The sequence below is a fragment of the Lissotriton vulgaris genome, chromosome 12, assembly GCF_964263255.1.
Source record: "Lissotriton vulgaris chromosome 12, aLisVul1.2, whole genome shotgun sequence".
NCBI classification, from domain to species: domain Eukaryota; kingdom Metazoa; phylum Chordata; class Amphibia; order Caudata; family Salamandridae; genus Lissotriton; species Lissotriton vulgaris.
In genome coordinates this window covers 490,268,105-490,295,269 of record NC_141700.1, presented here as the reverse complement: position 1 = coordinate 490,295,269, position 27,165 = coordinate 490,268,105, and the positions used below count along the sequence as shown (strand labels likewise).

At 48.3% G+C, this 27,165-nt stretch overlaps 1 protein-coding gene across 1 annotated transcript in view; it reads right to left on the bottom strand.

Moving 5' to 3' along the window:
* Positions 1-27,165, bottom strand: part of RFWD3 (ring finger and WD repeat domain 3) — a 328,893-nt gene that overhangs the window by 189,112 nt on the left and 112,616 nt on the right. Inside the window, exon 8 of the mRNA XM_086945238.1 lies at positions 19,648-19,876. Coding sequence (XP_086801364.1) covers positions 19,648-19,876 — 229 coding nt within the window. The remainder of the gene's footprint in view (positions 1-19,647; positions 19,877-27,165) is intronic.

Sequence of the window (27,165 nt, the reverse complement as noted above, 5' to 3'; positions counted from 1 at the left end):
GCTTGGCAGTTCGGGCTGGACTGTTCCCAAGAGGCAGAGGGTCAAGGCTGATTTGCATATGACTATGGCCATGTCTGTACTGGGGTGGTGTGGAGTGCAAAAAAACGATGGATTTAGGCCCAGATCTCTGTACTCGGGTGAATGTATGACATTGTTCTGCATTCTGTCCATCAACTGTTGTTTTTGCAATGGTTACCCTGAGTGGGATGGGTATGCTCAGACGTGAGTCCCATGCTCTCCACACCACTGGAGTCAAGCTATCCTGGCTGATAGCCAGAAACCAGTCCTAGGATGCTGATTCTGGCCCAGGAAAGACATGGCTTGGCAGTTAGGGCTGGACTGTTCCCATGAGGCACAGGGTCAAGGCTGATTTGTATATGGCCATGTCTGAACTGGGGTGGTGTGGAGTGCAAAAAAATGATGGATTTAGGCCCAGTTCTCTGTACTGGGGTGAATGTATGACATTGTTCTGCATTCTGTCCATCAACTGTTGTTTTTGCAATAGCCAACACTTTTTGCCTGGACATTGATGTGATTTCGATTATAGTGCACAGGGTCACTACCAAACAGGTCGTCTGTGCCAGTACTTCTTCCCACAAAACATTCACCATTTGGTACTTCAGGCCCCCTGCAAGTTCTTAGTAAAACGTACCTAGGTACCAAGGGCATAGGAACTGAAGCGGGACCCCTAGAGACCCCTCAACTAGACCATGCAGACTGCCAATGAAGCATGCATGGCCTAGTGCAGACAAAATGACAGCGAGTCGACATGGCACACTATATGTATGCCATGCCAGCTAGCACTGCCTAAGAAATAGGTAAGTCACCCCTCTAGCAGGCCTTACCCGCCCTAAGGCAGGGTGAAATATATCCCAGGTGTGGGCATATCTGCATGAGCTACAATATTGAGGGCTCTTCCTTAATATTGTAAGTGCCAGAGAAGCCATAGAGCCCATGGACTGGAAACAAATAGTTTCTTACCCGTCGGTGTAGTTTTGCAGCTTGAAGATCTTTCTGTATTCACTATGCTGTGCATTATTCCGCGGTCTAGTGGTTCGGTCCGGAATCGTAGTCTTTTCTTTCTTCTTTTTTGTTTCTCGTAGTCCAGGTGGGCGTCGACGTCCCACCTTTTGGTGTACTTCCTGTGACGTCGGCACGCTTCCTGGGGAAGCTCCCACCTTTGGGCGCCATCTTCGGATTCTTTTTTTCTTGTTTTTGTGTTCTGTTTGTAAATCCTTTGGCAATGTTTTCCATTTCTTTTTCAAGTATGTGATTTTTCCGCTTTGTCCTTTAAGGTGTTTGTTTCTATGTTGTCCTTGTATTACCACCTTCTTCTCCTGGGTCATCTTTCTGCCGGAGGTGGGTGGGTTCGCTAGTGAATCCAGAAAGATCTTCAAGCTGCAAAACTACACCGACAGGTAAGAAACTATTCGTTTTGCAGCGTGAATCTTTCTGGATTCACTATGCTGTGCATAGACTTTGTAGCGGTTTGTTATGTTTGCGGCGGCTGGGTGGAAGATGCGCATTGGTTGTTGAATATATGTTGAAGCACCTTCTGTCCTGCTTGTGCTTTCTTGTTCATTGGTATATCCACACAGTAGTGCTTAGTGAACGTGTGCACTGAAGCCCATGTTGCCGCCAGCATATGTCTTGAATGGGTGTGTGAGCCAGGAAGGCTATTGTTGCTCCTTTTTTCCTGGTAGAGTGGGCTCGTTCCCCTTCTGCTAGTGCTTGGCCTGCCTGTCTGTGGCAGAATTTTATAGTTTGTGAGATCCATCGTGCAATGGTTCCCTTTGTTACTGGTCTACCCAGGAAACTGCTTGCGAAGGACACAAATAACTGCTTTGTTTTCCTGTGTTTTTAACTTCTTTCTATGTAGTGCATTACTGCTCTTCTAGAGTCCAGAGTGTGCAGTGCCCTCTGCGCTTGTGGCCGGTTTCTGAAAGAAGCTTGGTATTTGTACTGTCTGGTTGTTGTGGAACCTTGACAACACCTTTGGCATAAAGTGTGGGTCAGTTCTCATCACCACCCCATCATTGTGTATTTGGATGTAGGGTTCTTTTAGCGTTAGCGCCTGTAGTTCACTTACCCTGCGCTGCGAGGTGATTGCCACCAGGAAGGCTATTTTCATTGTAAGCCTTTGTTGGGAGGTCTTATGAATGGGTTCAATGGGCGCTTCATGAGCTCTGTTAGGACTAAATTAAGGTTCCATGCCGGTGGCGGCATCCTCTTTGGTGGTGCGATCCTCTTTGCCCCTTCCAGAAATCTCTGTGATACAAAGAAGCTCTTCCCTGTTTCTCCTCTTGTGTAGGCTACAAGGTGTACTCTTAGCGAGGATGAACTTAGTTTTGGTTTTAGCAGGTGCGTGAGATATCTTAGCACCGTTGATTCCCTTGTCATCTTCTTGTGTAGCTTCTTGCTACACCATTGATTCCCTTGTCATCTTCTTGTGTAGCTTCTTGCTACACCATTGTGTGAACCTCTTCCATTTTGCCACATAGCACCTTCGTGTGCTAGGTCTCCTTGCCTCTCGTAGCACCCGCAGGAGGCTCTCAGGTAACTTAAGGTGTGCAAACTCTACGTCTTCAGAAACCATGCTGCTAGGCTGAGGATCTCTGGCTCTGGGTGTAGTACTTCTCCGTTTTGCATGGAGAGTAAGTCTTTCTTTTTCCAGAACTTGTGGGGTGCACCCTGTGCCATTTCCATTATCTGTGAGTACCAGGTCTGCCTGGCCCACTGGGGTGCCACCAGGATCAGCGTCATGTTGCTGGTTCTGCACTGGTTGAGTACTCTGTGTATCAGTGGTATCGGGAGAAAAGCGTAGGCAAATGTTTTCGACCAGCTTATCCATAGGGCAGTCCCCTGGGATCGCTCCTCTGGTTGCCTGGATGCGAAGTGCCAGCATTTTGCATTCTGGTGTGTTGCAAATAAGTCTATTGTCGGTGTTCCCCACCTCCTGAATAGCCTTTGCGTTTCCTGAGCATTGAGCTCCCACTCGTGGGATGCTGAAGTCTGTCTGCTGAGCCAGTCTGCTTCCACATTGTCCTTCCCTGGTAGGTGTATGGCTAGCATGTCTATTTTGAGTGCGATGGCCCATCTCCATATTTCCAGTGCTAGGTTGGACAGTGCGAGAGATTGTGTTCCTCCCAGTTTGTTGACGTAGAACATCGATGTTGTGTTGTCTGTTTGTATCAACACTCTCTGGCTGTACAGTTTTTTCTGGAATGCATTCAGGGCAAGGAACACGGTCTTCAGTTCCAGGTAATTGATGTGTCTGACCGCATCATCTGGAGTTCACAGACCCCTCACTTTGAGTTTGTTCATGTGTGCTCCCCATCCCATCTGGGATGCGTCTGTGGTGATGGTCACAGTTGGGCTTGGTGGTGTTAAGGGCTTCCCCCTTGTTATGTTCTCCCTGTTCCACAATGTAATCTCCTCCTGCACTGCGTGCGTTACAACCACTAGATATTCCCAATTTCCTGTAGCCTGTGACCATTGCTGTTGCAGCCATTCCTGGAATGGTCTCATGTGGAGCCGTATATTGGGAACCAGGTGTATGCAGGACGCCATCATCCCCATGATCTTGCTCGCTGTCCTCACTGTCAGAGCTCGCCCCTCATGGTAGCGGCGTGTCTCCTTCAGCAGTGCCAGTGTTCTCTTGTTGCTGGGGAACACCTTGCTCTGTATGGTGTTGATCTGTGCTCGTAGGAAGATCTTCACTTGCTCTGGTTCCATTGAGGATTTTCCACAGTGTGTGGAGAATCCTAGGTCTGTCAGGGTCTTTGTGACCCGCTGGGCGTGTTCCTTGCATGTCCTGTGTGAACTTGCTTTTATTAGCCAGTCGTCGAGGTAAGGGTATACGTGAATCTCTTCTCTGCGCAGGTACGCTGCCACGGCTGCGAGGCATTTGGTGAACACCCTTGGTGCGGACTTTAGTCCGAAGGCTAGGGCTGTGAATTGGTAGTGTTCTTTGTTGATAGTAAATCTTAGTAGATGTTTGTGCTGTCTGTTCATGGGGATGTGCAGGTAGGCATCTTTGAGGTCTATGGTTGACATGAAGTCTCCGTCCCTTATCTGAGGAATGACCTCTTGGAGGGATGTCATTTTGAACTTTTGTGTCCTTATGTATTTGTTTAGGAACCTTAGGTCCAGGATGGGTCTTAGCGTTTCATCCACTTTTGGAACTAGGAAATAGTTTGAGTACACTCCCTTGTTCCTTTCTCTGAATGGAACTGATTTGACGGCCTCCTTCCGGAGGAATTCTTGCGATTCCTCTAGGAGTAGCGCTAGTTCTTTTCCTGAATGCTTCTTTCTTTTCGGTTTTCTGCTTGGTGGTTTCTTTTCCAGCTCTAGGCAGTATCCGAACTGTATGATGCTGAGTATCTATTTGTCTGTAGTTCTCTTCTTCCACTCCTGGAAGAAGCGTCTTAGCCTGCCTCCTACTGGTGTTACATGTTCGTCAATGTTTGGTCCGTGTAACTCCCCCTTGTTGGTCTTGTTGTGCTCCACCCTCGGAGGGGTCGTGTGGGTGGGCACGCTTTGCGTGACGGAGTCACTTAGAGGAGGGCTGCTGGCCCCCTCTTTTTGTCTGCCCTCATCCATTTGCCCCTGCTGAGATTGGTAAACGCCCTGGGGCGCCTGCTGGAATGTCTGGTGTGACGTTCCCGGCAGGTTTCCTCCCCTTCCGTTTGATCTCCGTGTCGGGGTACCCCTTCTCATCCCTCTGAATTGTAAGGCCCCCATGGACCATGCCGTTTCATTTTCTTTCTTGAGCTGGGTGAGTTTCTCAACCACCGGTGCCCCGAACAGTGTGTCTCCATTTAAGGGAGTGCTTAGAACGTTGTTTTGCACTTCTGGCTTGAAGCCGGAGATCCTGAGCCAGGCCTGCCTTCTTTCTGTGATTCCTATCATCATAAGTTTGCTGGATGTGTTCGCCCCATCCAAGGCTGTTTTCAGGCAAGCATTTGCTATATTTTTCCCCTCTTCCACCAGGTGTGATGCCCTTTGCAGGTATTCCACTGGGAGGTGCTTGAGCAGTTGCCTCATCTCGTCCCAATGCTGGTACTGGTGTCTGTTCAGTAGAGCATTTGAGTTTGCCATGCGCCAGTGTACTGCTGCATTTCGCTCTATTTTTCTCCCAGTCAGGACCATTCTCCTACTTTCTTTGTCTGGTGGTGGGCCTGATGTTGTTGGGACGTTTGCCCTCTTTCTGGCTGTTGCCGCAATAATGGAGTCCGCTGTGACAGATCCCTGGATGTAGGGAGGATCCTGAGAAGAGTGTTTGTATTTTTTCTCAGTCCTCGGTGTCACAGACCTGCAGGTTGCCGGGTCCTTGAACTCCTCCCTCCCTTGGTCCATGACAATCGGAAGCATGGGGAGGAACGGACTCTGAGTGGGGAGCAGGGTCTCCAAAAGGAAACATGCCTTTGGCTTTTCCTCCTCCAATTTGACTCCATAGGCCGCTGCCGCGTTCTTGATGACCATGTTATAAGCCCCAATGTCATCTGGTGGCGACGGCCTCGAAAGAAAAGTCTCCACAGGCTTTTCCGGATTTTCGGAGTCGATGTCCTGCCATTCCAGGTCTTGTGTCATCGAGGATGCCGAGCTGAAAGTCGTTCGCTGGTCATCGTCGCCTTCTTCCTCATAGTATAGACCCTCTTCATCGAGGTGTTCCTGGGGCACTGGAGTTTTCGGAAGCCCATCAGCGTCGAACTCCTCTTCTATTTCGACGATCGTGGTCGGCACCTTCAAAGGAATCGTGAGCCTTTTCATTTTCTCGTCGAACTCTTTCTTCCTTTGCAGGATGTTCTCCATTTCGGCCTCGAGCCTTCTCTTATTTCTCCACAGCTCGGCGGCATGCTCAGCGTCGAGCGTTTCGGCCAATCTCTTCGACTTAGTCGTCGACTCGACCTTCGGGTCCTTCTCCTTCGAAGTCGAGCCGTCATTTCAGGGACGTGCTTCGACGACCTTGGCTTTTCGCCGGGCTTCGGCGCCTGGGAGTCCTTCTTGAAGGATTCGCTGGGCTGTTTGTCCATGGATGCAGCCGCGGCCGTCGAGTTTTTCGGCGCCAGTGATCCCTGCGAGGACTTGGACTCTGTTTTTCAAGAGTCCTGATCGGGCTTTCGAGAGTTTGTCGGGGTTTTAGGGGGGTCGACGTCTCTCCTACCTCTTTAGATGCCTTCTTATCGGTCTCTACGACCGTGTAGTCATCTGGTCCCTGTGGGATGTTGTCCTCTTCGTCGCTGGAGAGGCCCAGGTCCCAAAGCGACAGAGGTTGGCCTTTGCCTTGCATGTTGTAGTTGGCTCTCCTCTGTCTCTCTCTAACCCTGAGTGTCTTCGGGGTGACGGCGGAGCAGGCGTTGCAATCCTTGCTCTCGTGGTCGACCGGTAAGCAGAGGTTGCAGACCGGGTGCTCGTCCTTCTGCGCGTATTTGTGGTGGAAGTTACGGCAGAATTTAAAAGTTGTTTTGTCCATTCCTGCGCTCAGGGGGCCCCATGTGAGCGCATTCTCCGTTGGACGTCGAAGATCTCTAAGCTCTCCTTCTTCGTAGTCCCGGCTGGGAGATCTTGTTCTTGTGTATCTTCTCCAATCTTTTCTGTGAAAGTTTTGCCTCATTCCTCTTCTTTTCTCCCAAATACTCTGGAGCCTCTCGGTGACGATCCAGGACCAACGGCGGAAAAAAGAATTTGAAGATGGCACCCAAAGGTGGGAGCTTCCGCAGGAAGCCTGCAGACGTCACAGGAAATGCACCAAAAGGTGGGACATCGACGCCCACCTGGGCTACGAAAAAAAAGAAAAAAGAAATCAAAGACTACGATTCCGGACCCAACCACTAGACCGCAGATTAATGCACAGCATAGCGAATCCAGAAAGATTCACTCTGCAAAACTCAACAACTCAAGTTTCACAACCCCATGTTGGCTTCAATGAACACAGGAGTGTTTGGTATCAAACTACTCCTCACTGACGCAAGTGTGGGATTCATTTTAGCATCTAACCTACTGGCCCTGGTGTGGGCACTGACTGGCTTCAGCAGCCTGTCACACACAGACATGTTTTGGACCCCTGGGTTGAGAGCTTCTGTTCTCTGGGATCAGAAACAATACACATCCTGAGAAGAGGGGTCACATCTCCTCCCCCAGGATGGGCCAGTGCTCGGAGGGGAAGCTTCAAAGGCCTGCCGCCTATGTAGTGCGACCCCCAGCCTCTGCTGCTAGCAGCATTTTTCAGAACCCAGTTTACAACCCCACTTTGGCCAGGGAAAATCATGGGGAAATCTCAAGAGGCTAGGAGGTGTGCCAACTTTGCCAACTCCAACCCTCAAATGGAGGAGGCGAAGTTCAGAACACTTTTAATTTTTTGTTTTCCGGAGTTTTATATATACCGCAAACTTGACCCGAAAGTATCGGGTAATAGAGAGCTTTACATGAGCACCAGTTTTGTTACAGAAAGACACATTCATTTATTTTTGTCAGGCATGGGGGAGATTAAGTAATTTGCCTAGAATTACAAGATGTTAAGCATCGTTGCAGAGACTCGAACCTGGTTTCCCAGATTAAGGTTAACCGCCCTAGATTTTAGGTTACATCAGTCCCCTCCATCTTGAAGATGAAGACCCCTCCAATCAGGGCTAGGTCTATGCCCCCTCCCCAGGAGGGTAGCATAATAGTGGGTGTAGTCACCCCCAGGTAAGGTGCCCATTAGCACAATCTACTACTTTCTTAAACCACCCCCTAAATTTAGTATTTCGGTGGCACCCCGAGGACCTAGAAACTAGACTCCCGCAACCGAGGATGGATAAAGGATGAAGAAGAGGCCGTGCAGCAAAGCCTGAAGAGGACTATTGACTTGACCCCAGCTCTACTGGCTTGTCTCCAGCTTTAAAGACTGCAAATAAGACGACGATGACGACGCCTGTCCTGTGGCCAGATTTAGACTGCCTGCTCTTCAACAAAGACCTGATCTCCAGAGTACATTGTCTCTGTCCAGAAGACTCCAACTAAGAGGACTCCGGATCCAACTGGTACTGCGACTCATGCCTATCCTGCACCAGACACCCATGACCCGAGTGAGCCTCCCCAGCCATCCTGAGCTCAATACCAGCTTTGGCTGACTCCTCCTGGACCCCAAAAAGACGCCTGCAGCCTGAACCCAAAGGCTCCCCCTGACCGCGACCGGCTCCGGTTAGAAGACTCCAATGTCAAAAGGCACCCTTGCACCCAAAGCCACTGCTCCTTGGTGAACAGAATGAACAGTGCCCCTACAACCCCCTACATATCTGCTTACCTCTGCTGTCATTGGTCTCTCTCCTGACATCGCTGGTGTGATGCCTGCAGCCTATTTGTCGAAGCAGAATCCTCATTGAAAATCATGGGTGGCCAACGCTGAGATTGCACCCTGCACCGGGCCCCCTGTACCGCTGGTGGTGCAGTTTTAGTACTCACCTGACCCTTGCCGACCTTTGGTCCCGAAGACTGGAACAGTAAGTGTAATACTTACCCGCATTATTTTTTCCTTGTAGGATAACATTGAACTGCTCAGAAATTGTTCTAAGTGTCAGCTTGAAAGTAAAAAGTATTTATATTAAAAAAGTACTTATCTTATTGTGAAGATCACAGTTTCTATTTATAAAATTGGTGTGGATCTCCTTCTTGAGTCGTGTGTTCATTATTGGTCCACGTTGTGCAATAAATATCTTACACTCCTCTGTGTTAGGCATAAGGCTGCTTGCCCACACTACCACTAATAGAGCACTTTGGGTTTTACATGGAGCCCTGTACACTTAGGGAACCACTGAGCTCTGGTCACAGTATAACCACCTAGTGGCATACCATATACAGAGCCAGCTTCCTAATGTGGCCATCACCCTGTCGCAGACGTCCCAATTACACACTCAAGAAGGTGGAATCCTTTCTTTCGAATTCCCTTCAGGCTGTCCACCCTAGAGGTGGCTCCATCCTGGCAGTGCAACCGCCTGTCCTGGTGGTAAATGGGCCTCAGGGCTGGGGACGGCATCCTTCAGGTTGGGGGGGAGTCCAGGATAGCATATCAAAGGCAGCAAAGGCTTTGAAGCCTCCTGCCTGAGCAGGCATTGTTCCTCACCTCTGAGTGCAGGGCTTTCAGTTCACAGGGGGATAGAGACTAGTCTGTAGTGGCAGGCTGAACAAGACCAGTTGGTTAGCTCACTAGGACTAGTAGTGTTCAGGGGGTATCTCTATAGCAGAGGTCTTCAATCTGTGGGGCATGACCCCCAGGGGGGTCGTGGAGTCCTTGGAAGGGGATTGCAGATTCTGTCAGAGCGTGCAGTTCCTTGAAACGCGTGGTTTGCCTTAGTGGCGTCGGGCTGATTGAGGGTGCTCAAGGCAGACACCTAATTCACACCAAGGGGTGAAAAACATGAAAGCCTCATTAACAAGTAAAAGCTCTTTTAAAGACTTGTGAAGTACTCAGGTGAAGCTGTTTCAGCCCAGCTCACATATACAAGGGGGGCAGGGGGGTGGCTGTAGCCCTTTGAGTTCAATGGCCGTTGCGCGCCTGGAGCTGTGGGTCCTGCCAGTAAAGCACGTGAAAGGTCCTCTCCCTTACCCCCCGCCCCGACCCACCCCATAAATCATTGGTTCAAGTCCCACTAGCCCTCATACCAGGGGCCTGTGCGGGGAAAATGTGCCTGAGAGTCTGTTCTTCATGGTGAGATGTTGTTACAGCCTGTCTGCCCCCCCCCCAAGCAGGGAGGCACAGATGCCCTCCCATGAGAGAGGAAGAAGGAAGAAAAAGCAGAGAGATACTGACTCTTCCCCCCCCCCCCATGAGAGAGGCACAGAAAAGGTGGGTGGATGGATGGATGAAAGGGTGGATGGATGAAGGATGAATGTATGGATGTAAGGATGAAAGGGTGTATGGATGAAGGATGGATGTGTGAAAAGGTGGGTGGATGAATGATGAGTGGATGGATGGAAGGGTGGATGATGGATGGATGAAAGGGTGGATGGATGAAGGATGTATGTATGGATGGAAGGATGAAAGGGTAGATGGATGAAGGATGGATGGATGGATAAAAGCCTGCATGGATGAATGATTGATGGATGGATGTGTGAAAAGGTGGGTGGATGAATGTTGGTTGAACGGATGGATGAAAGGGTGGATGGATGTATGGATGGAAGGATGAAAGGGTGGATGGATAAAGGGTGGATGGATGATGGATGGAAGGATGAAAGAGTGGATGGATGAAGGATGGAAGGATGAAAGAGTGGATGGATGAAGGATGGAAGGATGAAAGGGCGGATGTATGAAGGATGTATGGATGGAAGGATGAAAGGGTGGATGGATGAAGGAAGGATGGATGGAAGTATGAAAGGGTGGAAGGATGATGGATGGATGTGTGAAAGTGTGGGTGGATGGATGGAAGGGTGGATGGGTAAAGGATGGATGTATGGATGGAAGTATGAAAGGGTGGATGGATGAAGGATGGATGTAAGGATGGAAGTATGAAAGGGTGGAAGGATGATGGATGGATGTGTGAAAGTGTGGGTGGATGAATGATGGATGGATTTATGTGATGAGGTCTAACAGGCGCATTTATGGTTGTCAATAGTTGATGAGGAGTACCAGTTTCTAGAAACCTTTGTCGGAAGGGGGTCCTTACGCCTAAAAAGGTTTTACAAGGGGGTCTCGGCATGAAAATGTTTGAAGACCTCTGCTCTAAACTATACTCTGCTTCCACTGATGGATTTATTTATACATGCACCCAGTGTGGGTTTATTAATAAGAGGTGTTTGGTACCAACCATTTAACAGGAGGAAGGGGGGGCGCAAGTGGTGTTCCTATAGGGGTCAAGTCTTCCAATGGAAGGTATGCAGTTCCATATAGGCGCAAAAAGCAAATGTGGTCATCAGCAACTAGGGAAATGGACGGGGGGTCCGCTTCATTAGGAACAGGAGCCCCTACACAACAGGATGGGTGTCATGCTTCATCATAGGGAATGCACCTTGTCGAGGGAGAACGAGAGAAAGAGAGAGGGAGAGAGGGAGAGAGGGAGAGAGGGAGAGAGGGAGAGAGGGAGAGAGGGAGAGAGGGAGAGAGGGAGAGAGGGAGAGAGGGAGAGAGAGATAGAGAGCTAGAGAGATAGTGAGAGTGAGTAGGTGTATGCTAATAAAAACTAAGAAGTCCTCCTATTAAGGTTTTAATAGGAGAGTCTACTTGTCCAATTGAAACGTGGTGGTTCCCCAAAGAGAAAATGATCTCTAATAGCTCATAAGGTGAACACATTTCTTGCCATTGGTTAAGTCAATATGGATCAGTTGACAATTTGTGAGGATCAACTGTCCCTAATCTACCCAGTGGTTGGAATCTGGGGGTCATCACAGATTACCCAATCACAAATAACATATATTTGGTATATGCAGATACCTTCATATAGCGTTCTCAAAAAAAAAGCCTTCCTAGGCAGCAGAGATTGGGTAGGTTGTCATGTGGAGTCTTCACTCTGACACTCACGCTAAATCAGTGGCAACTTTGCTCCCACTCGAGGAGGCAGAATTGCTACCCTAATTGGGTCAGCTTGTGCATTGCAGCACCGGCCTGACAAGGAGCATGCACTATGATGAAGCTTGACACCCATCTGGGTGTGTGAAGGCTTCTGTTTCTGAGGAAGCAGACCACCTGTTTGATACCAAACAATCTATATATCTATCTCTATCTCTATCTCTATCTCTATCTCTATCTCTATATATATATATATATATATATATATATATATATATATATATATATATATATATATATATATATATATGTATATATATATATAAAGCCATTAAGCTGGGTAACTCGTTTGGACTAGTGCCCATTACATACCTTAAGATGGCTTCCCTGCTCACTTGCAATATCTAGTAAAAGAACTGGACCCCACAGGGGCATATCTGCTCATGCAGATATGTCCTCTCACAAAATATAATTCACTGTGCCTTAGGGATCAAAGGCCTCCTGTAGGGATGACTTACTTATATTAAATGCAGTGACTTTGGCATGACAAAGATTGCCATGTCATGTTTTCACTCATGGTTTGAAACATGTCACAAAGCCTGCAACGGCAATCTGCGTGGACTTTGTGTGTGGGTCCCTTAGGGTGGCAAAATAGATTGCTGCAGCCCTCAGGGACCCTCTTTAGTACCCATGCCCTTGGGACCAGGGGTACCATTTACTAAGGACTTACAGGGGTGCTAAAGTCGTTTGCAAATTGTGTTACAATTAGACATCACCTCGTTTTATGGAAAGAGCAGTGGAACAGAGGTCCGATTAGCAGGCCTCAGTGGCCTGTCAAAGTTAAAAACCAGCATCTAGAAGCTAACAAGCATTGGCAAATGCAAATGTTTTCGCCTATGTGATTGAAAAATAAAATGTTGTGTACGTTTTAGCAAGGTGAGCAGCTATGCAATATAATTAAAAAAAAACTAAAAGTACTAGGAGTTGTTTTTTGTTAAAGGCAATATATTGTGCAGTCAATCGTAGTACCCACACCGCAGGTCACACACTCGACCCTATCTTCACCTCCAGCAAACATGTTTCCTTCAGTCACACCACTACTCTCCACTGGACGGACCACAGCTGCGTACACTTTTTCTACAACAAGACCACAACTCACAACCATCCTCAACCTACTCTGCGAAGAAACTGGAACAAAATCACTATCGACCAGATCTTCTCATCGCTTCTTCAAAACCCCCCTACCCACTCCTCAAACCCCGACCAAGCAGCCATTAACCTCACCCAATGGCTATCCAACAGCGCCGACTACCTAGCACCACTGAAAAAACATCAAATCAAACTAGGCAGCAAAAACGCCTCCTGGTTCAACGATGATCTTAAGAAATCGAAGAAACTCTGTCGCTCCCTCGAGAAGGCCTGGAAAAAAGACCCAAACACCAGCACTAGGGACGCCTTCAAAAACGCCACCCGCATACACCACCAACTAATCCGATCTGCCAAGAAAACCGCATTCAAAGACCGACTAGACAACATCGCCCACAACAGCAAGGAATTATTCAACATCGTCAAATAATTTACCAACCCCTCAGCCAACTCCAACGACATCACCCCCTCAAGCCCTCTGCGACTCCCTAGCTTCGTTCTTCCACAACAAAATCGCAGACATCCACAACAGCTTCGACAACCGACCCGGAGACCAACCCACCCAACCTTCTGCAGGACCTTCACCCCCCTTGAACATCCTTAATGACTGGAACCCAATCTCCACTGAGGACACCATCCACCTGATGAACTCTATCCACTCAGGATCCCCCACAGACCCATGCCCTCACCACATCTTCAACAAAGCAGACTCCATCATAGCACCACACCTCCGAGACGTCATCAACTGCTCCCTCAACTCCGCCTCCTTCCCGGATAGCTGGAAACACGCCGAACTCAGCGCCCTTCTGAAAAAACCCACAGCTGACCCCACCGAACTCAAAAACTACCGCCCCATCTCACTCCTTCCATTCCAGGCCAAAGTCATCGAGAAAGCCGTCAACAACCAGCTCGCCGCCTTCCTCGAAACCAACAAATCCCTCGACTCCTCACAGTCCGGCTTCCGAGCCAAACACAGCACGGAGACCGCCCTCATCGCAGCAACAGACGACATTCGAACTCTACTGGACAATGGAGACACAGTCGCCCTCATCCTCCTCGACCTCTCCGCGGCCTTCGACACAGTCTTACATAGCACCCTTCTACAGCGCCTCAGTAACATCGGAATCCAAGGAAAAGCACTGGAATGGATCACCTCGTTCCTCACCGGAAGAACCCAGAGAGTCCGCCTCCCACCATTCAACTCAGAGGCCACTGAAGTCATCTGCGGCGTACCCCAAGGGTCCTCACTCAGTCCCACCCTCTTTAACGTATACATGAGCCTCCTCGCGGCCATCGCTCGCCAACACAACCTCAACATCATCTCCTACGCGGATGACACTCAACTGATCCTATCACTCACCAAAGACCCTAACACCGCCAAAACCAACCTACATGAAGGAATGAAAGAAGTAGCCGAGTGGTTGAAGCACAGCCGTCTGAAACTGAACTCAGACAAAACAGAAGTCCTTATCTTAGGTACCTCCCCCTCCGCATGGGACGACTCTTGGTGGCCAGAGGCCCTTGGAAAAGCACCCATCCTGACGGACCACGCACGGAACCTGGGCGTCATCCTGGACTCCTCACTCTCTATGAACAGACAAGTCAACGCCGTTTCATCATCTTGCTTCAACATTCTTCGCATGCTCAAAAAAACATTTCGCTGGATCCCCACCGACACCAGAAAAACGGTCACCCATGCTCTGGTTACCAGCCGCCTGGACTACGGAAACACCCTATACGCCGGTATCACCGCAAAACTCCAGAAAAAACTCCAACGCATCCAGAACGCATCACCTAGACTCATACTAGACATCCCGCGTAAAGACCACATCTCTAGTCACCTGAAAAACCTCCACTGGCTCCCCGTCAATAAGAGGATTACTTTCCGCCTCTTAACCCACGCACACAAAGCACTCTACGAACTTGGACCCGAATGCCTCAACACACGACTTTCCTTCTACACCCCCTCCCGCCAGCTACGATCCTCCAACCAAGCCTTTGCTACCGTACCTCGCATCAATAAAACCACCATGGGAGGTAGATCCTTCTCCTACCTCGCAGCTAAAACCTGGAACTCACTCCCCACTCACCTTCGTCTCACTCAGAACCACCTAGCATTCAGAAAGCAACTTAAAACTTGGATATTCGACAAGTAACTCCCCACCCTTCTTCAAGCGCCTTGAGACCCTCCGGGTATGTAGCGCGCTATATACATTCTTTGACTTGACTTGACTTGAGATGTTAGTGATATATAAAAGCTCACTCAAAATTAATTTAACATGTTGGATATCAACGCTGTAACATTTATTTAAATAATTTGAAGGTAGTGACCCTCATTAAATAGTACTTGACCTGGGACGGGGGGAGTCGCATTCGAAGCACGGTAAGCACTTTATAACTAGTAAGAGGCAATATTACATTTTTGTGCACATTTGGCATAAGAAGGTAGTTGCATTAGGGTGCACAGCACCATAATCTCTCAGTAAGGGGTACGTCAAAACGTGGACCCCTTGATCAAAAATTTTCATAAATTTGGCAAAGTCAGTGATTTTTGTCCCCCCTCACAGCGGCTACACAGGAGGTAGCCTCAGAATTTCTCCATGGGTAGGCGACCAAGCCGGTGAAGTAAAACTGAGTCTGGCTGAGCAGGGATTTTTCTATAATTTTAGACGCCAAGATCTTCGGGATCAGGTAAGTGCTTTTCGTGTTAGTGATTTTTAGAAATACAGTAAACCACAGCTGTCAGATGTAAGGCATGCACCTCAAACATTATAATGTTATTCTATTGGAGAAACATACACTGCATAGGTATACTTGCAGTCGACTTACAGGGTGGATCTTGTGGATGGTAAGTAGGTGCTAAGATCCTTAGAACCACCAGTAGTTTCGTTTTACCTGCCCTGGAGTGTCCAGGGACAGAGGTGCTGGTCACAAGGGTCTTGAGCACTACTGCTAGAGGCAATGGGGAAACACATAATAAGAAAACTGCAAGTGGGGCCTGGAGAACCAGTCCACCAGAACCGAAAGGGGGGCTCAGTTCAAGGGTCTCTAAAGCAAGGATGCACATTCAGTAGGCTCTTGCTGTGGGTGTACAGTAGGCCTGGGTTGAGTTCAGCATAGAGAACAAAAAACTCCAACCTATACACAGAGTTCTGTAAGCAGCAGATTGAGTTAGATCTTCCTGTTCATACAGATTTTTTGGAGCCGGGTGTTTGTCCTGCGCTGGAAAAATCAGTGCAAACACTACCATGCGCAGCTCAAGAGGGCTCTGCTTCTTTCTGTTGCTCGAGAAGATGGTCTACTCAAGGTGCAGCTTTCTCAACCTGAACAGGTGGTGTCTCAACGCGAGTGGAAGCGGCCATCCGCGGCTGCCCGCATTTAGAAATCTCACCAGAAGGTGGTCTGGAGTAAGATTTTCCTCGCTTGCCAACTTAAGGTTGGCGAGGGAGGAAAAAACTTTGCTCAACTGAGTTTTTCGGGACTCCACGTGCTACACGGAGGAGGAAAGGTTCCGTAAACTCCACGAGCAAAGCAGAATTTCACGCCCAGGCCTAGTGCAGAGGTGCTTTGTCCGGCGGGTCGTTTGCGTCCAGGCTCTCACTTTTTTAGGTCGACCTGGAGATGGGGACAAAACAGGGCCACTCTCGACGATGGTCTCTCTGACGCCAACATCCCACGTTGGTAAGTACATCTTGGAAGTGTTGGAGTCTGGGCTGGACACTGAACAGGCCCTGGCTGCTGCAAGAGCTCAGGCACCCCGGGTATTGGTGTATGGCGGTTCCTGGGGGTCTCCAACCTTGCCAGGGAGACAGATCTGACATGCTGGAGCATGGTGACCTCTTCCTGGACGGCTGCTACCTCGGGCCCCTTTTGTACCGCTTTGTTCGCCATAAGTTGGCAGGGTATGCTCAGACGTGAGTCCCTTGCTCACTTTGCCACTGGATTCAAGCAAGCCTGGTTGAAGACGGCTGCAATTCCAGAAACCGGTCCTAGGAAGCTTGTTTCCGGTCCAGGGAAGGCATGGCTTGGCAGTTCGGGCTGGACTGTTCCCATGAGGCACAGGGTCAGACTGATTTGCATATGGCCATGTCTGAACTGGGGTGGCAGAGTGGGCTAAAGAACGGTGATGGATTAAACCCAGATCTGTTGACTGGGTGTGAGTGTTTGATTGGTTCAGATGCTCCGTCCATCACCACCCCCTTTTGTACCGCTTTGTTCACCATAAGTTGGAAGGGTATGCTCAGACGTGAGTCCCCTGCTCACTTTGCCAATGGATTCAAGCAAGCCTGGCCAAAGACTGCTGTAATGCCAGAAACCGGTCCTAGGAAGCTTGTTTCCGGTCCAGGGAAGGCATGGCTTGGCAGTTCGGGCTGGACTGTTCTCATGAGGTACAGGGTCAGATTGATTTGCATATGGCCATGTCTGAACTGGGGTGGCAGAGTGGGCTAAAGAACGGTGATGGATTAAAGCCAGACCTGTTGACTGGGTGTGAGTGCTTGATTGGTTCAGATGCTCCGTCCATCACCACCCCCTATTGTACGGCCTCGGTGGACAGCAGATATTAAACCGTACTTTGCAGTCTGTGCCTGCAGGGAAGTGGCTCCAAGGGAGAAGCTGGCTGGTTGGCAAAGTGCTGGCAGCCCACCAAGGCTCTGGGAGAATGCACAGCTGCAGGACGAATCGGGTCTTTGCAATTGCCGGGACATGAGCAGGGAGGCAGGGTTTGGCGCCAAGTCCACAGCTAGTCTACATTTTGAGTCTTCAGCTCTTCATTGTCCTTCTTCTTTAGTCAGTCGAATCCGAGTTCCTGGTGTCAGAGGCCCACCTAAATACTAAAATTTGGGGGGCTAAGGGGAGTTAAGGTTAGGAGCCAATGGGCTACTTTCCCCCGGAGTCACTACACCACCTATACGACCACTTCCTGTGGGGAGTGGGCATAAACCTTGCCCAGAGTTCCTAATTCCACCAAAAACAAGAGGCAGGAACCCTTCGTGTATGGAGCACATCTGCCAGCCCACCTTAGGAGGTGTGACTAGCTTGGTAGTGGAAAATGACTACAGGCACAGCTAATTTCCCGTCTGTCTTGGTGTCAAATGGGCCTCAGGGTGGTCAGTGACATCTCCCAGGTCTGGGGGAAGCTGGGGTTGCATATCAAAGGCGGCACAGACTTTGAAGCCCCTGGCCTTGATATGCTACAACACTAGCCATCCTGCTGGAGGAAGTGTGACCACCTTCCTCCAGATCAGGTATTGCTTCCTGCCTTGAACAGTGTGGGCTCTTACCTGCAGGGGGTCAGAAACTCATCTGTGGAGGCAGGCTGGCCAATACCAGCCAGCCAGCACACTAGATAGGGGTAGGTTTTCAGGTGGCACCTCTAAGGTACCCTTTGGGTGCATGCCATAATAAATCTTGTACTGGCAACAAGAAAGATGTATTAACACAAGGTGTTTGATACCAACCCCCTTAGGTTTCAGTAAAGCCATCATGTAGCTGGGGAACTCTTAATGACCAGTGCTCAGTACATATAAAGGTTTAAGATGGCTTCCCTGTTCACTTGTACCATCTAGCAATTGAACTAGTCAGCACAGAGGCATAGCTGTCCAACTAGATATGCCCTCACATGTAATAGAATGCATCCTGCCTTGTAGTTACAAGGGCTGCTGTAGGGTTAACTTACATATATCACATGCAGGGGCTTTGGCATGGATGTATGACATTACAACGCATGCTTTTACCACGCATGCCTTTCACAACGCGGTTTTTACATCGCAAACCTTTACAATGCATAGCGCTTTGAGGTGCTGGATAGTGAAAAGTTTAATTTACTATTCCAACACCAGTCCAGTGGACACTAGGGAAGGTGTTGGTTAGTAAATTAAACGTATTCCCTATCCTAGAGCGCCCCCCAGCGCAATGCGTTGTAATGGTTTGCGTTGTAAATACCGCGTTGTAAAGGCACTGCGTGGTAAAAGTTGCGTTGTAAAGGTTGTTCACCCTTTGGCATAGCATACAGTATGCGTGCCACGTTGTGTTTTCAAACATGGTTTGTACCATGTCTCGCAGTCTGCAATGGAAGCCTGCATGCAATTTGTATGGAGGTCCCTTAGAGTGTCAGATGTTGCAGCCCTCTACAGACCCTCTTTAGTGCCCATGCCCTAGGTTCTAGGGGTACCACTTACTAGGGACTTACACGGGTGCAAAGTGTGTGCCTATTGTTTTACAATTAGACCATTTTACCTTGTGTTAGGGAAAGAGCCCTCGCACTAGGGCCTGGTTAACAGGGACCCAATGCACATCATCTGAAAAACATCAGTGGCAAAAAGTGGGAGTGACCATGACATGACAATAAGGGGCCCTTTCCTTCAGCTGGCAGGTTATTTTTCATTGGAGATGGTCCTCATGCTCGATCAGCACCCATGCCCTCCTAGTCAACAGATTACATGATCAGAGTCTTGATTTCCCAAAACACTTTACTGGTCAAATGCCCCATCACGGTGAAAAAGTATTTAGAACATTAAAACCTAGCCTGCTAGAGAAAAAGCAGAGTGAGTTTTTAACTGATCGTCCTTTTCAGGTAACTTGCAAACGCACTGAAGGACATTTAAAAAGCTGTGTTTTCCATCACATCACAACATACAAAGAAATAGGAATAAGAGATACTAGCTTCACCTGACTTGTGGTCTGCTACCAGAGAAAAATACTCTGTCAGTTTATCTCCATAAATGATCAGTTATCTTTTCACTGAAAAAAACACATTCTCAATGTACAAAAAATAGGTTTTCAGTGTTGATACTGGACCTTCTATCATGATAGGTTTAACAATCTGAGCCAAGCCAGGCTATGCTGTATATCAATATAGATAAGTCAGCCAGTAAGCACCACTGGAGTCAATGATCTGAATTTCATTGAACACTGAGCAAAAAATTCATTTAGGGTACAAATCTTTTTAATGCCATACTAACTTCACCGTCCCTTGCAAAAATGCATATCCTTCATCAAGATATCGGCAGACGACATACCAGGCATAAGTGTGGCTTGAGGTGATGGCTGAGACACAGCAAGGCAGCTTAGACGGTCCGAGTACGACATGACACGGCAGTTACCAGTCTGTGAAATGAGGATAGCCTTCTCAAAATTGTATTTGTGCTGACTCTGCGAAGATGACAAGGAGCTGAAAACACCAACACGGGAGCTGCTGGGTTGCTGGCTGGAGCTTGTGCTGTGTTGGGCCATTAAAGTTCGAAGTTCCTTCAAAAACAGAAAACGGTCCATTTTAGATGTCTGGAGTTTTCCCAGTTTTCAAAACCATTCTCTAGTCAGGGGATAGACCGCTTTGAAACAACGTAAATTTTAACCAATCACAAAAGCAAGGAAAGTAATAGAACAGACTGAAAAAATAAAACATTTCAGGGAAGGACAATTATGTACAAAGCTATTAAAAAGAGGAGTGAGAAAGGTGGCCAATTTAGCCTAAGAGTTGAAAGCAGTTACATATCAGAGCAAACAATTAAGGTTCCTCTAAGCAGGGCTAAAGGCAGAAGAAAAACTAGCAACAAGCATCAGGAGGGGGAACAGCAAGGCAATAAAACAGAAGTTGAAGAGGGCAAATCTACCAAACCCAATCAAGTGAAAAAACAAATAGGTAAAAAAGATCATCGGTATTTAGAAGAGCCGCGGAAAAGGACAAAGCCTCTACTGCAAATTTTGGATTGTGGAACTAACAAACCAGTGTTCAGACGTTAAATAAAAAAACAAGGTAAATTGTTCATCTAACATGTGAGCCAACATGGCGTTCCAAATATCAACCAGTATGAAAAGGCCAGAAGGTGTGTGAGAAAGTGCGTGTTTTGACATGGTTGTCCCTCCACTTTTTGCCTGAAAAATGATGTGATTTTGGTTGTAGTGCACAGGGTCCCTTCCAACCAGGTTCCTGTGCCAGTGCTTCTTCCCAAAAATGGTTCCACACTTGGCCACTTCAGCTCCCTGTAAGTCGCTAGTAAATAGTACACTTAGTACCTAGGGCTTGGGAAATGGACAGGGTCCCCTAGGGACCCCTCACTAAGACCATGCCACTGCAGCGTGCATGCCCTGATGCAGTGAAAAACAATAAAGTCAACATGGCACACTGACTGTGTGCTATGCCAACCGGCACTGCCCAAGGTGTAGGTAAGTCACCCCTCTAGCAGGCATTACAAGCCCTAAGGCAGGGTGCACTATATCTCATGAGCAGATATGCCTCTACAATATTTAAGTCTATTCCTTAATATTATAAGTGCCAGGGAAGCCATAGGGAGTACATGGGCTGAAAACTAAACAACTTGAGTTCCCCAGCACCATGATGGTTTCACTGAATCCAGGAGCGTTTGGTACCAGACAACTGATGCCAGTGTAGGATTTATTAACGCATGTACCCAAAGGGCACCTCAGAGGGGCCCCCTGAAAACCTACTAACCCTGGTGTGGTCGCTGACTGGCTTTAGGGAGCCTGCCACAAGCAGACATGTTTCTGGACCCCCGGGTCAAGAACCTCTGCTCTCTTGCCAGAAACAAAGCAAATCCTGGGTGGAGCAGTCCCACCTCTTCCCCCAGGATGGACACAGTGCTCCAGATGGAAGTTTTAAAGACCTGCCACCTTTGTAATGTGACCCCTGCTGATGACAGCCGACTGCAGCTCCCGGTTCAATCCACTCACTTTTGGCGGGAAACGCGGCAGGAACACTTAGGAAGAATAGGAGGCGTGACACTCCCACACCCCTCGCCAACTCAACCCCTCAGGTACAGGAGGCAAAAAAAAGCACACTTGTCAGTGTCCACCATCTTGAAGATGGTGGAACTTTTCCAATTAGGGCTAGGGCTTTGCCCCCCTCCAACAAGGGTGGTAGACACCCCAGGTACGGAACCCATTGGTATGTACAGGTTACTCCGCTGTAACGCTCCTATATCTAGTATTTAGGTGGCTCTCCAGACCCGGAGATCAGATTAACGTCGACCTAAGAAGCCTGGACACTGAAAAGCCACACCAGCACAAGAGAAGAAGGACCAGCAACTGACTATGCGTCAGCCCTGCAGGCCACCTTTCGCCTCTGCTTCAAAAAGAGGACTCATCCTGCAGGCCCAGTGACCTCCAAAGCCCTGGGAGCACTGCCTTTCTTCGATGAAGATTCTAAATTTCCAGTGGACAGCGGACCTGTCCAGAACAAACTATCTACAAAGAAACAATAATTCAGCCGTGTGGAACCGCAAACTCTCCTCCGGATCCACCTCTGCACAAGACACCCACAGCCCGAGTAAAAGTGGCCCACCGATCCTGTGAAGGTTCCCCAGCGTTTGAGCAAGAGTCTATCGGGAGCGAAACCCTGCCAGACTCCTTCTCGACACCAGCAGCCTCAACTTAAAGACTCCTCCTTACCATGACCTGCCCGGTAAGCGGTTTTCTGACACCTAAGGACACTCTTGAACCCAAAGCCCCTGGACCTTGTGGATCCTGATTGATGGTGTCCCTACGTCCACTAGCATCTCTACTGACCTTGGCAGTTGAAGGTTTTCTTCGTCCGGCCTCCTGGCCTGAGCCTTCAGCCTTTCTTCAAGTTTGATCTCCAGCATTGAATTGCATTGGGCGCCAGACACTGTGCTGGCACGCTGCACCCAGCCGCCCCTGTGCTGCTGAGGGTGTAAGTTTGGTGCTGCCTTGTGGCCGCCCTTATACTTAGCTGGTAGTGCACTCTTTAAAAGGATTTGAACCTTGTCTGGTGTTGACCAAAGACCCTTAAGACTGAATCTGTAAGCAGAGTACTTACCTATAAAAACTGCATTCTTGTTTTTCCTCCATAGATTAACATTGTAAAGCTTAAAAATTGCACTAAGTGTCTACTTTTGAAAGTCGAAAAGTATTTTCCTGAAAAACGTACTTTCCTTTTTGTGAACATCTTGGTCTTAAAATGAACTTGAAACAAGCTAATTTTTCTAAAATTGGTGTGGTTCTTTGAGTCGTGTATCATTTATTGATCACTGTGTGCATAACAAATACATTATACTTGTCTGTGTTAGGCCGAAGGCTGCTCACCCACACTACCACAAATAGAGCACTTTGGGTTTACATTGAGCCCTGTACACTTTTTGTGGAATCTCTGGATTCTGTGCACAATATAACCACTTAATGGTATACCATGTACCGAGCCAGCTTCCTACAAGGCGACAATTCCCATGGACAAATCTAGTCAACAGCAGGTATGAGTATGCAAAATGGGGCAACGACAATCCACAAACTATCAAATGGGGGAGCAGAAAGCAGGAGCAAAAGCACCAATCTGCAGCAGAGACAGGAGGCCACAAATAATGCTCCAATGGCCAGGAGCAAAGCAAACAATGAGCCCATGAAAGAAGCAATGGAAATGTCACTAATTAGCAAGATATGTTAAGTCACAACATGCTTAACGAAGTGGAGCATACAAAATATCAAACTAAGTGCAAAATACACAAAACCTAGCACACGGGACAGGTAGCATATATTTAGAGAAGAGAATGGTATGGAATTAAGCATCCAGTTCAGTGGGCAGGTTTCAATGTTGTGCTTACAAGAATGAACTGATTATGAGTCATGCACAACAGAATATTGCACAGCAACACAGAACACAGCGGGGGACGTGGCTTCGGCACCAAGCGTAATGGCCGCAACTCTGTGAGGCTCCGTGTCTCCCTGGACTTCTGCCCATAATTAATCCGCTCAATGATCCGCTCTCACATGTCGGATCGATCTCACTGACCAACGGAATGCTGTGGAAGACACAGCCCTAACCTGGGGGTAGCCATCGTCTGAAGCCTGTCCGCACTGGGAACTGCGGCCTGGAGTGCGGTGGAGCCGCTGGCTCTAGTGACTGCTGTGCCCGACCACAGATGCCGGGGTTCCGTATGCTCATGTGCCCCGGTGAGGGCAAAACATACTCAGACAGCTCACCTACTGCTGATCTGGAAGGGAGCAACGCTGCGACTCGGACCGGGACGGAAGTTGCTCCAACACAGAAAGGAAAAGAAGAACAGCGGCAGCCCCCTGCGGTCTCTGGAATCACAGGTGGTCATCACAGCACCCACAACACAGCCCCTGGTGAGTGCTTGCTGGGGTTGCAAAGTAGAACAAAAGGGGCAGCAGGACAGCGGGCATTAAAGACGTAAGAAAACAGGGTCGTAACAGCAAGCCTGTACCGAAATGCCCTTAATGGTGGAAGCTTCCCATGAGGCAAGATGGCGCTGACAATGGGAATCGAAGGGGCAGAGGATTATTTGTCAGTGGAGTGCAGTGGGGCAACTCCGTGCTAAGGAACAGGAAAACAGCTGCACAGCTGCCCAGTATTTGAAAGGCCGCCTGACCTGGCGGTAACCACCTGGTTGTGACTGCTCACAGCTCTGGTCTCCATTGCATGGATCAGCGCTGCGGCATGACTGTAAGCGCACCCCACAGTGAATGACTGATGTTATTGTGGGGAGACAATAAGCAGTGACGACTGGATGCCACATATCACAACGAAGGTGTTGATTAAATGGTGTGTAGGGCGTGAGGCCCATAAAAAAGACTGTGATACACTGGAACAGTGGAACGCAGGAGGCACCGCCTGGCCATCAGCTACTCGAGGCAAATATTTACACACATGCATGGCGGGCTGAGATTGCGAGATATCCAAGCATAGGGCTGATTGGATTGCTGGACGGCGACAAAACACTAACCGAGCCCAAGGCTGTGTGAGGGCCTGAATTGTGCAAGGTGGGAGAAGCTCCGGGTCGGAAAACCAGAGCACACATACTATATAGAGTACGGGCGAAGAGTGTGGCGGCATAGGGGGAATCAGAAGCTTCTGCAGAGGTTGGGGTCCTGCCCGATTGCCCAGTAACTGGTCCCTATGTCGAGCGGTAAGGGAGCTAAGGGCGCCCTCCAAAGCAAACTAGACAAGTTCACCATGCAAAAGCAGCCTGAACCAGACGCCTCAGGTAAGGGTGGGGATGAAATGGCACAAAGACCCGACCGTGGAGATCCCATCACTAAAAGATATCATGGAGGCCATAATGGGAATTTGCACGGCTCTTGAAACTAGAATGGACTTCATAACAGCGGAGGTTACACTAACGAGGGCGGACATGCACAACATTAGCGAAAAAGTCAATAATATGGAGGTGGTTACAACAGAGATAAGTTGTAAGGCAACCTAGATGCAACAAGATATCAAGGAACTCCAGGTGGCCAGCCAAAAAATGGAGAGACAACTGAACGACTATGAAGTCCTAGCCCGACGAAATAACATCAGGATACTTGGAGTACCGGAGAGAGCAGAAGGACCTGAGGCCGACCTCTTTGATGAGACACTCACCTGCGACTATTTAAAACCAAAATCCATGTCAGTATTCATCACAGTTGAAAGAGCGCACAGAGTTCCCAGAGCAGGTCTAAACCGGGAGCCTCACCCAGTCCCCTACTGACGAGGCTGTTGACAAAGACGTCGTCTTGCAGACTGCCCGCACGGCTCCGCCGATCAAATACGAAAACAGCAAGATCATCTTTTACCCTGACTTTACAATTACAGTGCAGAGGAGAAGAAGAACATTTCTGGAAGTCAAGACGCAACTGAGAGAAAAAGGTATCCGATACTCAAGGTTATTCCCGGCGAAGCTCAGGGTCGAAGCGGAAGGTCGCTCCTGGTTCATCGAGACACCAGAGTCAGAGGCGGACTGGTTGGAGAGGTGGAGGCCAGCAAGAGACAACAACCCTAGAAATGGGAAGGAACATTTTTGGAACGTTAGGTCTACACAGCAAGGTGGACGACACGATTCATCTCCAAAAGAGTCTGAGGGGGCCGAAGCACACGGCTGATGGACAAGCACGTTTGACACCCCTGATGGACTTGGCCGAGAAGAGAACGATAAGTGATTTGGCTATATCAGAACATATATTTGTTATAAGTATGTTGAGATATTGATCGATGGGCGGGAACCGGGGATACCGGCCTGGAGGCCAACCCCTAACATTACTTTTAGTTAGTTGTACATAGGGCAACAGGCACTCTGCATAGTAGGGGATTTAGGCAGTTCTACGTCAAGAGTGCAGGGGAGCAGGGAGGGGGGTAATGGGGGTTGTTATATTGTTGCGCTGTTATTTTAGTACAGATTCACACTTCACGAGCATGGACACAAATGAGACAATGGGAAGAGGACAGCACTTTGGATACAAACATCTTCTATCACCTCCCTATGGTTGGACATACTCGTTGTAGGGAAAGAACTCAGTTATTACAGTTGGGCATGAGTAGAGCGCGGATCTATGGGCACCAAAGGTGAAAAAAGGTTCAGGCTCCTGTCCTGGAACGTAAATGGATTGCGAGACAAACTTAAAAGGGGGATTATATTGCAATTTCTTCAGCGCTACTCACCTGAGGTGTTGCTGCTACAGGAGACGCACCTGATAGGAAATATGTGCAACGCATTAGCTAGATGGGGCTATTAACTTGTGGTGCATTCAGGATTTACCACAGGGTCGAGAGGTGAGGGTGTTTTTAAAAAAAAAAAAAGACCTTCCCCATGACCATAGATAGCATATGCACTGACAACCTGGGGAGATACGCAGCAGTGTCTGGAATTTGGGAAGGGGTAATTACTGACCCTAAACATTTTTGCACCTCCAGGTTTGCAGGAAGCAACACTCAAAGATGTGGGATGGACAAATACCATTACATAGGCCACCCCACTGTGGGATACAGAAAAACTGGGCTCCCTCTGGAGAACGAAGGGTTTTGATAAGTGGGATATCACTGGTGGGGGAATCTCTGGAAAAAAGGGGAGGTGGTGCTCTTCAAGACTTTGCAGAAAGAGCACAAATTGGCTGAAGCGAAAAGATGTAGGTATTTACAGATCAGGCATGCCTTATAGAGAGTGATCCCAGGTGGAGTTAACCCTCCCGAGGCCTCGCCACCTGAAAATAGGCTGCTAGATGGCTACATGCCAAACAAGCATTTGCAATGCAATAGGTCTCGCATTAGGAAAGTTTGAGCTTTTGGTATTGTAAATGAAATTTTTTTTATTTATGTGATGGTTTTGAAAATAGCAAAATTAATAGCTTTGTCATTTACAATGCCAATACTTTTAACTTTTGCAAATGTGACACCTATAGCATTTGTAATGCAATATGTGTTGTATTTACGCGACTTAGATGTATTGATATTACAAATAATAATTGTTCTTAATTTTTTTAAATAATTAATACGTAAATAAAAGTTGCTGTAATTTATAATGGCAATAGCTTAAACTTTTGTAAATAACTTTTGTGAAGATTATGTTCAGTGTATTTTATTGTGATGAAAATCCAAGAACAAAAGTGAAATATTAACATCTTTTTGTGACATTTGTAATAAAGCTTGAAACATTGAGAGAACATATGTGAACCAGTTGTTGAATGGTTGCGACGAGTGATGCTGTGGCGTTCAGTGATGCTGTAGAGTTCAGTGATGCTGTGTTATTCAGTGATGTTGTGGTGCTCCTGAGTGATGCTGTGGTCGTGCT